The sequence below is a fragment of the Corvus cornix genome, chromosome 5 (genome assembly GCF_000738735.6).
Source record: "Corvus cornix cornix isolate S_Up_H32 chromosome 5, ASM73873v5, whole genome shotgun sequence".
In the NCBI taxonomy this organism is placed as follows: Eukaryota; Metazoa; Chordata; class Aves; order Passeriformes; family Corvidae; genus Corvus; species Corvus cornix.
In genome coordinates this window covers 57,577,608-57,590,313 of record NC_046335.1, presented here as the reverse complement: position 1 = coordinate 57,590,313, position 12,706 = coordinate 57,577,608, and the positions used below count along the sequence as shown (strand labels likewise).

The following is a 12,706-nucleotide window of genomic DNA, read 5'->3' as shown; positions in this document are numbered from 1 at the left end:
GCCCATGCCTTAAATGGGCCCAGTAGAAGCAAGAGATTCAAGCGTGAGATGCATCCAGGACTTTAAATAACCTACACAACAGAACCTTAAAGTATGTAAAATTACAGAGTCCAGTTTCCCACTGGGAACAGCAAATCCACAAGCAGAAGCTACAGTGAAAAGCATAGCAAATAATTGAATTTAGGTCTGGTACTATTAGTTCAGCAAGGTTAACAGAGCCCCATGGCTCCCAGCATGTTCAGCTCACAGGTTTCCCAATTACGGATAGGAATGCAAAGAAAATGAGTGTTTTGACTCTAACATTCTATTGGCAAAAGTATATATTGCTAAATAATTGTCACAGGCTCACACAGGACAATTGAGAATGCACAACTCAAACCCACAAATCCACAGTTTAAACCCTGCCACTGATCAAGACAGCAGTCCCTTCAGATGTGTACCGAACTTCCTTTTCGCCCAGTTTCCTTTTTTAAGGCAATTTGGGGTTGCACCGTGAAAAAACTTTCATATCAGGCATTCTGTAAAGCAAATGAGCAATTCCACTTTCAGATCTCTCTCTCTCCCCCTTTTCATGACTGTGCTTGAAAACTCAAAAATAGTTTAAAGAAAGTGGTCACTATTTGTTGAGATAACCATGGATCCAGCACCACTAAAACAACAAGAATTTATGATCCTCTTTATTGAGTGAGCCCTCTCCACATGGAAGAGCATTTAGCTTTTACACCAAGGATTTTGGTGGCCAAAATTCCTTTTCAAGTAATTAAAAATAAACCCCATTTCCCAGCACTGGACACTGTCAGTGTTGAAGACAATCATTAACAGACTTCATCAACTGCAAGGTAGTTTCTTCACATGAACAGTCACAGATCTTTCAACCCTACATCAAACCAGTCTCAACTTCGTACAGGCCAACATAGAAATTCTTTGTTGAATTGTGTGAAACTGCACATCTTAAGGTGGTTTTGTTTTGTTTGGCTTTTTTAACTACATAAATTACTCAGCTCCATAGGCTTATATAATTAAATCCTTATACTGTGCACTGTTCTGTAAATTTGAGGTAGGGAAATCCAAATCTCACTTCTCTCAACAGTAGAGTGTTTAACAATCTCCATGCTTTACTCATTTTTACCAGATAATCTACCCTGCCATTCTATATAAAAGGTAAATATGCCTCTAAAAACAACGTTTTAAGTGTATAGAACCAAATTTTATATGCATTTATATGAGAGGTAGGATTAAAAAATATTCTGAAGCACTGTGCTTCAGAATATTTCTCTACAATTGAATACCAAACTCTGCCATGTATTAGCAATAGGAGTAAGGCAAAACACAGCATGGCTCAGACCATACCCAAAGAGAGACTACTGTTCTACAGAGGAAAAAAACAAAAAAGGAGAAAAAAATTAATTAAATTGAAAAATAAAACCAAGAGCTGCCCACTTTCCTATCACAACAAATAAAAAAAGGCATTTTTTCCGAAGAGTTCTTTTTTTCTCCTTAACAAAACTCAGAAGGTCACAAATGAAATTTCTCAAGCTTTTTTCCACATGGCCCTTTAAACAAGTCCTTGTTTAAAATCTGTCCTGAAGATACCCTGATTATGCTCAATACTGCTCGTGTAAGGATCTTTTCATTAAGGAATCATGGAATCCTAGAACGGTTTGGGTTGGAAGGGACATTAAAGTTCACCTCTGCCATGGGCTGGGACACCTTCCCCTAGACCAGGTTGCTCAGAGCTCCACCCAGCATGGACTTGAACCTTGGTGCACTTCAAAAAATTCGCAAAACAAAAGACTAATTCTAGATATTTATCTTTCTGAAAACATAACCAGAAGACAGATGAATTACAGGAATGTGTTGACTGTTCTTATTATATATATCCATCAATAGCCATGGCATATTTCAGATCCAACCAAAATTATACTCCTCTTTAAGATCTTCACAACCATCCTCAAAAACCATATCCTCAGTAGACATGAGTGTAAACACACGAGCAAAGTTCAAGGCCACTGTGGAACAGTCTCAAAAGGGAAGATGAAGCAACAAAGCTTCTCTTCTGAAAAATGCTGCAGCTCTGGCCTCTGTAGGAACAGGCTGCAGAGCCTTGTCAGGCTGATGAGGAGAAAGGAGCTGATTTTCAGCAGAGCTCACTGAAACCAAAGGTCAAGTCTGAAACAGATAAAGGTCATGGGCAAAAAAACAAGTGAACCAACTACTCACATCATCTCAGAGAAAAACAACACATCAAAATAAAGTGAGCATTACCTTGGACTTGTAATCACACTCCTCCAATTCTAAATATCCAAACTCCCAGAGCAATCTCCTCAAATGACCTACAGATATGGATTCAGCTCCCTACACAATCATCTGGAGTTTCCAAAATGTGGAAATATTTCTTCCCTGTGCCTCTGTGAAAAAGTCAAATTGAATAAAAAACTCACTCCATTCAGTAGCAAAATAATAATTCTTTCAGCCCAGAGAATGTGAAAACATTTTTCCTGGCAAGAATTACATTACATTTACACTTGGGGAACCCACAGGCAGGATTACAAAAAAAAAAAAAAAAAAAGACATTGGAAAGTTATGAGCATCCAGATTACCTGACACACACAACACAAATTTATCCCTCCTCAGTATTTGCAGTTTGAGATCCATACACACAAGAGATTATGGTATTTTCTAATATGCGTCAACAGACACCAGTCAGCCTTACAGACTTTAAGTGACTTAAGCTGCCTAAATTGCCACAAGCAGCTTACACAAAGACCTTTGTCATATTCCTTTAAAAATGGAAAACTAAAAAGTAAATCCCCAAATTCAATTGTGGAGCATATTAATGCAGTTCTGAAACGCAATGCTAACTCAGGGAGAGGAAGAAAAAGTTACTAATAGGCACTTAAAATGTTCTTTCCTAAGATTCAAGGTCTCTGACAACACTCCTAACTATAAGGGGCCTACATCTATTAAAACACAATGTGTCCTCTTAATTCTCTGATCAAAACCCATAGTGAATAAAACCAACATTCAACTCTCCTAAACAAATTACAGAAAGGATGAAACAAAGTCTCAGCCCAGTGGGCATTAAAACACTAAGAATTTGTAAAGGGGCAGGGAATTGTGCTCTTAATTCATATTTATCTTAAAAAAAAAAAAAAAAAAAAAGCCAGGAGGTTTTATTTTTTTAAATGGAATTGCAATTATGTAGCCACATCGAATCTTTAAGTCCTGCTACCAAACATCTTCAAAGCCCTTTTTAGTTACACTCTTAGAAAGAATGGAGGAAAAAAATTAAAGGCAGCAGAGGAAGAATTCTCTGAATACCTAAAGACACTGCCTGTGGTACCAGAGGCTACAGGCAAGCAAACACTGATGAGAGTATGTATGTGATGTTCCCCTGGCTCTAAATACGTATTTTTAAATACTTTGTTTTGATTATAGCTCTTTTCACCTTATATACAGCCTGTTTGTTAGGCTGCAGGTTAGACTAGAGCACCCCAAGCATTAATAAACCCACTGTCAGACATCTGTCCACAGCAGCACAAGAGTAGGGAAAAACAATCACTAGCTCCTGTTTCAGGGCATCAGCCACTGTTAAAACAAATAGAAGGCATTTCTGTGCAGTCACCAAACATTCTTCCTGCAAATAAACTAAGGAAAATAAAAAACAAGAGTTTCGGACTTCATCAAATCTGCTTATTAAGGGGATGGACGGAATATCATTAAGCAGTAAAACAGCAGCAAATTTCACCCCAAATTTAACAGCAGCAAAATTCACCCTCGAATACATGGAAACTTAAAATAAATTCCAAATTTAATCTAGCTAAAAGGTCTATTTATAAATAAGCAAACCTAAATTAAAAGCACAGTATAAACAGCACGTTGCTAACAATAGGCAAACAGATGTCTGCTGGGCAGGGGTGGGATGTTTCAATAAACAAACCCCAACATATCCACATGAGAAACCAAGAACCAATGCTGGAGACTCAGTCCTCAGTGTACACCACTGCATTATTTAAGTGTAACTACTCCTTTTTGCCCAAACAGAGAGCATTCTTTCAGATAAACTCATACTCTGAAGGTTTGGGGCAAAAAGTGTCTGTTTCTATGTCTTGAAAGAAATAGGGAAGCTGAGGTTTACCGATAGTCAGTGAAGAATTCTGAATGTTAATTCCTATCACCATCTGACTTAAACTAGTGTGAAGCCAAATCTGTTCAGTAATTTACTAACAGTAAGAGCCAAGTAGGATTTAGCAACTGAAACTCAACACAGATGTCTGAAAATGCAACAGGAAGAGTCCTGTTCATCTTTGCTGTCAGAATGGGGCAGGAAAAGCGGAGGATGTGCCTGCTCTGACAGCCGTGTGAAACCCTTTGGCACCTCCAGGATTCCTGGACACTCTGCTGAGATTAATGGCTGTTACTCAGAAGTCAGCACCAGCTGCTGCCAGGGTAAGAAGTGCAAGCTATGGCACCTCAGGGCTGAACATCTGGGAATGCTGGAAACGGAGCTGCGCTTGAAGTGCTGAGGAAATTTCAGCTGCAGCAGAGTTTGGCAAGGCCTTTGTTTAATGTGCTTTCTGCCACTGTGTTCTTCATATTAGGTACAATTCAAAACCTCATTTCTACATCTATGACATCCTGTATTACTCAAAACTTGTCTGGAGGAAATCCAAATACCACTATTCATAAAGTGGCAACTAAATCCTTAAGTCCATCATTTCAAAACAATACCAGGGCAGCCTTTGGGCTAGGTGTTCTGGTATTTCTTACATGTGAGGCATTGAGTATTTCTGAGATTGTCTAAGGAACATCATTCTATAGGGACATATCTGAATTTCACTGAATACAACTATGAACTGACACACACCATTTTTAACTGCAGTGTGAAGTAGTGATAAAATATTTACTATGGATAGAAAGCAACTTTTACTTTAACCTTCTATTTTGCTTACCTTGTACAGAAAAAGATATGGCATGGTAAGTTTAAGACCAAAAGATCAGAGGTGCAAGATTAAAATGGATCTTAATAAGTGTTACAGAAGCATATTTGTATTGCATTTATCAGCTTATAAAATTAACATACATATTAAAATTTTCATCCTGATAACAACTGCTGTGAATTCACCACGCATGCTTTTATTTGTGATAGGCACAAGAGTCACTGGGAATTAAATTCCTGTCTTCTCCATCCAAAACAAGCATCATGTTTTCATTTACGGAAAACATCTACATGAAATTCTATCAGCAAAATAAACCCTGGCCTACAACACTTTATTAGCAAGAAGTGTAGTAACTTGGGTCTCATCTACCTTAGCTTCAAAATTTAACCTTTAAATACAGTTTTACAGATTAATTTATAAATTTGAAGCACACAAATCATGAATTTTGTAGAATGCACTCTAAAGGCACATAAAAGGCATAATTAAATCCACTAAGGCCATAATTAGAATCATAACTGAATGTGTTTATGTCACACAGCTCTTCAAGTAAAAAGTTAATGTTCATTTTTTCCTGTGAAAAATTCCAGAAAGAATAAAAGTAAGTTCTAGCACAGCACTTTGATTTCTTCAAGCTCATTTTCCAAGGTCAGAGTACAGTTTGACTGGGGTAATCTGTAATAGAAGGGAACTCCCAGAAAACAAAGAGCATTGCCAAGAATGCAGTTATTTTATCAAGGCAGTGGTGATGTATTTCACTTCCAGCTGTCCACACCAAAAACCCAGAAAAAGTCAGCTTCACTTTGAGTAAATGCAACAGATAAAGCACTTCTATATAAGATTAAAATGCTGTCTTCTCAGTGAATTAGACATTCACAAAAGCTGCCTTACTCTAAATAGCTGTCCCAGGTTTGTGGAGCTAGAACTGATGCCTTGAATTCCCAGCTGCTCACCACACTAAGTGTGTGCTCCTCTGTAACCATAAAATGTGCATCACTGCTGCAGGAAAAACTGCATTTACTCTTAGAAACCAAGAGGTGCAAATACTAATTTGCTATTTTGAAACTAATTATATACACACCAGTATAAGCTTCCTTCTTACACACAGAAACTCTGAATGTAAGGAATTAAGCACAGGGATGCCATCAGAAACTGAGTGCCTTCATAGCAAAACCAGGAGAGTAGCTTTGGTATAGAAGAAATCAATCTGGCATCCCTGCTTTTATACCAGGACTTTCCATCAGTCATCAGAATGGTCTAAAACTGGCTGATTCAGCTAAAGATATATATACCACAGGAAAAGCACACATAGAAACAATTCCATTCAATACATGTTAAGATAAAGTAGTCTAAAATCAACTACAAAGACTTCTTACAAGCCAAGTCTGAGAAAGAAATAATACTTTGGTTACAGAACGATTTAGTAACTCAGGAAATTACACTGGTCTTTGTACAATTAGTTAAATTGACCTTGCAGATCTCCTAAATTGAAAACAACTACTACGATAAAAAAAAAATTTAAATCTATACTACTATCCCTTCTTTGCTGAAAAAATGTAACACAGTTGTTATTTTATTAAATTTAAAGGTATCCTGACTTCACCCTCCTTGAAATCCACAGCTAAATAACGGGTCACTTGAGGCAGTAGTTCAAAAGAATGCTCAGCTTGAAATAATTAACAAAAAAGTTTGAATAGTTTCAAATATTAGTCACCATAAAGTTTTGACAGTGAACACATATTAGAATTAAAAAAAAAAACCCCAACTGTTTAGCCTCATCAAAATTTACATCCATGAAGTAACTGACTCTACCATAACAACAACAAAAACTGCCCAATACAGAAGCTACTTCTGATGTAGCAATGATAATGAAAATATTTCTCGTTTTTGGAAGCACCGCAGTCACTTGAGCTAAGCACCACTGAGGACAAAAGCAGCAGTTCCACTGCATGAAAACAGTATTTTCTGCCAGCAATCTACAAAAATCCACACACTGCTGTATGCTTATATAAAATTGCAGTAAAATTTCTCCCTCGACAGACTTGCTTTTCCAACAGATTTCACATGAAACCATGCAATTACTGCATTCTTGAAAAAGGGAACTGTTTATTAATCTTCCAGATATGTTTAGAAAGTGATGTTTATATGCAAGTAGCCTACTAGATTCAGGAAGGAAAGCTGAGAACTGAGAAGGCAAAAGGGGAACAGCTGAGTTGAGAGCTGGGACGATTCTGCTCAGCCACAAACTCAGGTCTAACAGTTTGCAGGTCATGCAAGTGGTAATGTCCTCCATTAATGTAGCAGACCTGACACAGAGGCTCAGGAGAAGCCACAATTATTACAGCAAAAAAACAAAGATTCTTGCCTGCAGCACACGATTTAGCGCAGACAGCAGCAAAGGTTGGAAACTTCTCCTTTCTGATTTTCATCATTGTAACAGAACTAGATTAACACGTGTAACATTTTAGTTTCTATCCCTCAGTAATTAGCAGCACCAATTACCATACCAAGAGTCATGCAGTGATGACATTATAATGAGAGCAGTGAAACAGAAGGATTTAACACTACCGTGTGAAAGGGTATAAACAGTAACTACAGTATTTAAGGATATGTGAACGTTTGTAAAAGTAACAGCATCTTTGTGACACACCTGGGACAACAACCACCAGGCTAGAAAGCACAAGGCTGTCAACAGTTAACCAGCACCTGAAAGCAGCCCCTGCTCTGCCCAGAGCCAAATGCTTCTCAACATGTTCAAAGTCCAGTTGTATTATTTTTAACTCGAATGGATAAAACCCAGCGAGTTCTGTAGACACCAATCACCTTTCCTAACTACATTCCTTACCTAACAAACCCAGCGCTGCAGGCCACGTGCATCCTCCACAAGTCACTAATTAGGAACTCCTAGCAGGACCAAAAAAAAAAAAAAATCCCCCAAAAACCAAATCCAAACTTTTCAAAAGTAGCCGAAGAGGTTTAAACAACACCCTCAGACTTCTCTATTGACACTGACAACTCAGCATGCATTCACATGGTAGCAGTCTTCAAGTTTTTAAATCAAAGTCCATAATGGTGTCAGAATGGTCTGTATGGAATTCACAGAATCCCAGAATGGTTTGGGTTGGGAGGGACCTCAAGGACCATTCAGTTCCAACCTCCTGCCATGGACAGGGACACCTCCCACTAGACCAGGTATTAATTCTTAAGCACATGAATGAATCAGGCAATTAGAAACAGCATTTTAAACGTACTAGTGATAGAAGAAAGTCCATCAAGTTCTATTAAACAAAAGGATGTAGACATCATTCCATGTTTATGCTAAGCCAAGGAAATTCCAGAAACTGCGAAAGGAGATTGGACGAAAAGGACTGCTCTTCCCTGCTTTCCTTGCTTCTGCATCTTTCTCAAAGAGAGCAAGCACCAACAGATCCTTCAGGATAGATTCATCTTCCCCTAAGACGACCTGACTCTTCAGTAAATCAAACATACAAAAAGCCAACAAAATACCACAAAGAACACAAAAACCATTGAAAAACCCCCTCCTTCCCAAATGCCCATACCTGTGGAAGTGCAGTATTGAGCTGCCTCTGCAAGGAATCCCTCTCATGGCCAACTTCGTGCAGCTTGCCCTGGGTGAGCGCAAGCGTCTCCTGAGTTTCTCGGAGTGTTTCCAGCAGGCGATCCCTTTCTTCCAGCATGGACACCATTAACTGCTCAAAGTGGGAATCAGCATCTGACTGCAATGGGGAACCTGAACCGTGGCCTCCGTTTCCCCCGGCGGGAATCTCGGCCTCACTGATGGTTGGCATCACCTCACACATCATCTTGAAACAAAACGAGACAAAACACAGGCCAGAAATTTTGGTCAAACAAATCTAAACAGGAACTTTGAGTACTGTCCATAATACCCACTTGGCTCTCCCCATGATAGCATCAGCAAAGGCTGCCAGCACCTCGGTGTTTGCCACTATTTCATTAAGAGTGGAGAAAAGGTACACAGTCAACTTAATCAAGGCTTCACTTCATAATGAGAATCTTGTGACTTCTTGCAAAACCAGATTTTTGCAGCTACGTCTCAAACTGTGACCTCATTTTAATGGATTTATGTTTTTGTGAGGAGTAAACTGCTGCTGAGATCTTTAAAAAAAAAAAAAACAAACAAAGATAGGGCATGCAGCCTGCCACCAAAAATTATACACTTCACCCCGTAACTCATTACACTGCACATTTTGGGAATCATTATCTGCTTCTTCCACTGCTTCAAACGTACAAAGATTGTATCTAAAACAGTACTTTGAGCTTGTGTTGGCTGTAGAAGGTTTATGGTAGTGAAAGTGATGTATATAAATGAGTGGTAAATCCAAACAGTGCAATTCGGGAGATAAAAACATGTGAAGGAAGACAAGAAGCCAAAAATTCATTATGAAGTAGTAGTAGCTCTCAGTGTGGACAGCAAAAGTAAAGGTAGGCACAAATAATTAAAGGCAGGGGATGAATACAGTCACCGGTGCAAATGGGAGCACTGCACTGGTAGTGAGCACACTGTAAACTGGGAGCACCCTTCAGAGACCCTAACAGATCCCTACCAGAGCTAAGGCATCAAGTTTTTAAAAAGCATGGAAAAACCCCACTCGTGTAATTACTGCACATTGAACTGCCAAGAAAGTTCTTCAGGCAGCCCCTCTCAAAATCACAAACCTGCAAGAACTTAAGGCAAAATCAGGAAAAGTAGTGCCCCCAACCTCTCAGGCACCACTAACTTTTGTTCTCAGCCTTAAATTTCACACTCATAGCCGAAAATTTTAAAAGAACAATTCATTCTGAGGCTTACTGTGGGTCCCTCAATCCACTGAAAGTCTTGGAACGGTCTGAAGCGCTTTGTAAGATTTTCATGCATGATTACGATAAGCCCTGAATTTTCATCACTACATTATTTACCTTGCTCAATAAAACAAAAAGGCTTGGAAAACAGGCCCCACGTTTCCTGCAGCACCAGTTCTTCTCTGTTTTAGCAGTTTTCTGTTATCCCCCAAAACCTTTTGGGCTGCAAAGCATCCATCCAGCTCCAGTCCAATGGCTGTTTAATCGAAACACATGAAAAAAAAAAAAAAAGAAAAACCTGCCGAGGAAAGAGCAGATCCAGTAAAAAGCAGCAGCTTCAGCTAACTCGCCAAGTCCCCGGCACAGAAGAATGTGAAAATAAACTGTCTCAGCTTCCCATTCCTCTATTACTGGCCCATAGGTCCTGCAACAGCTGGGATGGAGGAATCATGGGCTGAGGAAAAAAAAAAACCAAAAATGTAGTCCGATGCAGAGGTGCAACAAGCTTCAATAGTTCATCGCTCATAAATTCCACTCAGGTCACAATCGCATTATTAAACAGAGTACGGACAGCAGGGGAAAACAGCACGAGGTTTCTTGTAGAGGCTTTGGAAAAGCCTCCCTTCTTTTCTCTTCTATTAATTCCAACGGGAGGCTCTCCTTCCAGTTCCCTGGGTCTTAGTTCAAACATTTATAATCCCAAGAGCAAGGCGCTGGCGTCGCTTTGGAAGGCGAGCAGGGAACGAGACCTGTTGTTTCCTCTGCTCGTGTCCCGCACCCGCTCGGCCCCGCAGACGATGCTCCGCAACCGAGAGATGCAGCCGAGAGCGGGGAAAGAAAGGACCCAGCAGCTCCGGGGGGCACCGGCCCGGTCCCGCCGCTCCCCTTCCCCGCGGAGGGCCGGACTAGCAAAGCTGCGGGCGGAGGACGCGGGGCTCTCCTGCTCCCCCCGCCCGTCTCGGGGAGCACCGGGCCGGGCCTCCCTTCTCGCCTCGCTCGCTCCCCGCCGGAGGCCCCAGCGGCGCCGGGAACGCGGCCGGCCCGGGCCCCGCGCAGCCCCTGCGGAGCGAGCCCGGCCCCGGCGAGCCCGCCCTCCCTCCGGCCCCTACCGAGCGCCGGGGGCTCCGCCGCGCCGGGACGGTCCCCTCGGGCCGGGCCCGGCTCCGCCCGCCGCCGCCTCCACGTCCGTGGTGGCCGGCGTGGGATCGGCTGAGGCCGGGTGGGTGGTGCCGGCCGCCCGGCGGTGCCGCCGCAGCCTCAGGGGGCGGCAGAAGCGCTGCGCTCCCGGAGAGCCGCGATCGCCGCCGCGGCCCCGCCGCTCCCGGCCCCGCTCGCCGCCGCCTCCTCCCGCCGCTCCCGGCGCGCTCCGCGGCCCCGCATAAATCAGTGCGGCGCCCACAATGCACCGCGCGGGGCGGCGCGGCCGCTCCTGGCCCGTTCCCCGCTGCCGGGGACCCGGGTTCGAGACCCGCTCCGCGCTGCCTGCCCCTGTGAGCGATACCGCCGCCGCCCACGCTGCCCGCCCCGAAGGAAAGGACGGGAAAGCTGCAGCGGAGTCCCGGGGCGGGAGGCGTGCTCGCTGAGGGCTGAGAACAGGGCAGGGCTGGAGTGGCCCCGCAGTCGCAGCCCGTGCCGGGGCCTGCGTGTCGCGTCAGGGCCCGGGCGGGCGCGGAGCGGGATCGCAGCGCCTCGCCCGGCCCCGGCTGCCCCCGCCCGCTCCCAGCGCCTCGGGTGCCCCGAGTCCTTCTCCTGTTCCGGTCACTTCGGTTCAGGAAGGACACCGAGGGGCTGGAGCGAGTCCAGAGGAGGGAATGGAGCTGGGGAAGGGTCTGGAGCACCAGGAGAGGCTGAGGGAGCTGGGGGGCTCAGCCTCGACAAAAGCGGGGGACGTTATCACTCTCTACAGCTCCCTGACAGGTGGCTGTGGCCGAGTTGGTCTCTTTTCCCAGACAACAAGTGACAGGACAAGAGGACATAGTCTTGAGCTGCCAGGGGGTGTTTAGGATGGATATTAGGAAGAATTCCTTTGCAGAAGGGTGATTAGACATCGGAATGAGCTGCCTGGGCAGGTGCTGGAGTCACCGTCCCCGGAGGTGTTTAAGGAAGGCCTGGACACGGCGCTCGCTGCCATCGCCTGGTTGGCACGGTGGTGTTTGGTCATAGACTGGACTCAATGATCCCAGAGGTCTTCTCCAACCTAATAAATTCTGCGATTCTGTGGAGCGGAGCCACCAGGTCCGAGCACAGCTCCAGCGAGGGGCGACTTCACTGACATAGCCTGTTCTCCACAGGAAACTGGGTTTGCCTACACTGAGTATTATTTGTCCAAAACACCACATAAATGTTTTTCCGCTTGCATGTCTATAGCTTTTACTCTCTTCCTGGAGCCTTCACCGTGCCTGTGAGTTGAAGGTTGAAGTTTGCAGGCAAAGCTTAGAAAACTCACTTCCCTCTCTTCACATTTGTGTTACCACCCTGAATGAAGCATTTGCATTTTGGACCCTATTGTTGCTTTTGCAGTGGAAGGCTTTAAAAGCCATCAAGGGCCAGTTACGCAGACAGAGGTAAGTCATGCCAAAAAGTGGCAGTCCCTGCACAGAAGGTTCTGCAGATTTGTGGCTGGATTATGTGGATTAATTTGTAAACACAACATCCCGACACCTAGCACTGGATAGAAAGGATTGCTAATGAGTCGGTCTTCCTTTCCTCACATACGAAATTCTTTACAAGTTTTCTACGTTGTGCTCTTTCCCTTTGGTATCTGAGTGAATCCAGGTCACATTTTTTTAAGCTTTCTCTCTACAGCCATGAGGTCTAGATTACTTTTCTTTCCTCCTGAAGTTTCTAATGTAATCCCATGACTCTGGGAGCTGGAACTTTGAGGGAAAAGCCAAATATGATGATGCACATTCAAATCACGAGTTCTGCCAAATATTGGCTAGCAGAAA

At 43.3% G+C, this 12,706-nt stretch overlaps 1 protein-coding gene across 9 annotated transcripts in view; it reads right to left on the bottom strand.

Moving 5' to 3' along the window:
* PPFIA1 (PTPRF interacting protein alpha 1) overlaps positions 1-10,748 on the bottom strand; it is a 53,712-nt gene extending 42,964 nt beyond the window's left edge. For 4 of the 9 annotated variants that reach the window (XM_019293722.3, XM_010412551.4, XM_010412548.4 and 1 more), the window contains exons 1-2: positions 9,876-10,746; positions 8,498-8,761 (exon numbers count right to left, since the gene is read on the bottom strand). In XM_019293722.3, coding sequence (XP_019149267.2) covers positions 8,498-8,761 — 264 coding nt within the window. In that variant the 5' untranslated portion in view covers positions 9,876-10,746. Of the gene's footprint in view, positions 1-8,497; positions 8,762-9,875 lie in introns of all 9 variants that reach the window. The other 5 variants (XM_019293723.3, XM_010412552.4, XM_010412542.4 and 2 more) reach the window with 4 other exon arrangements.
* Positions 10,749-12,706: the final 1,958 nt, after the last annotated feature.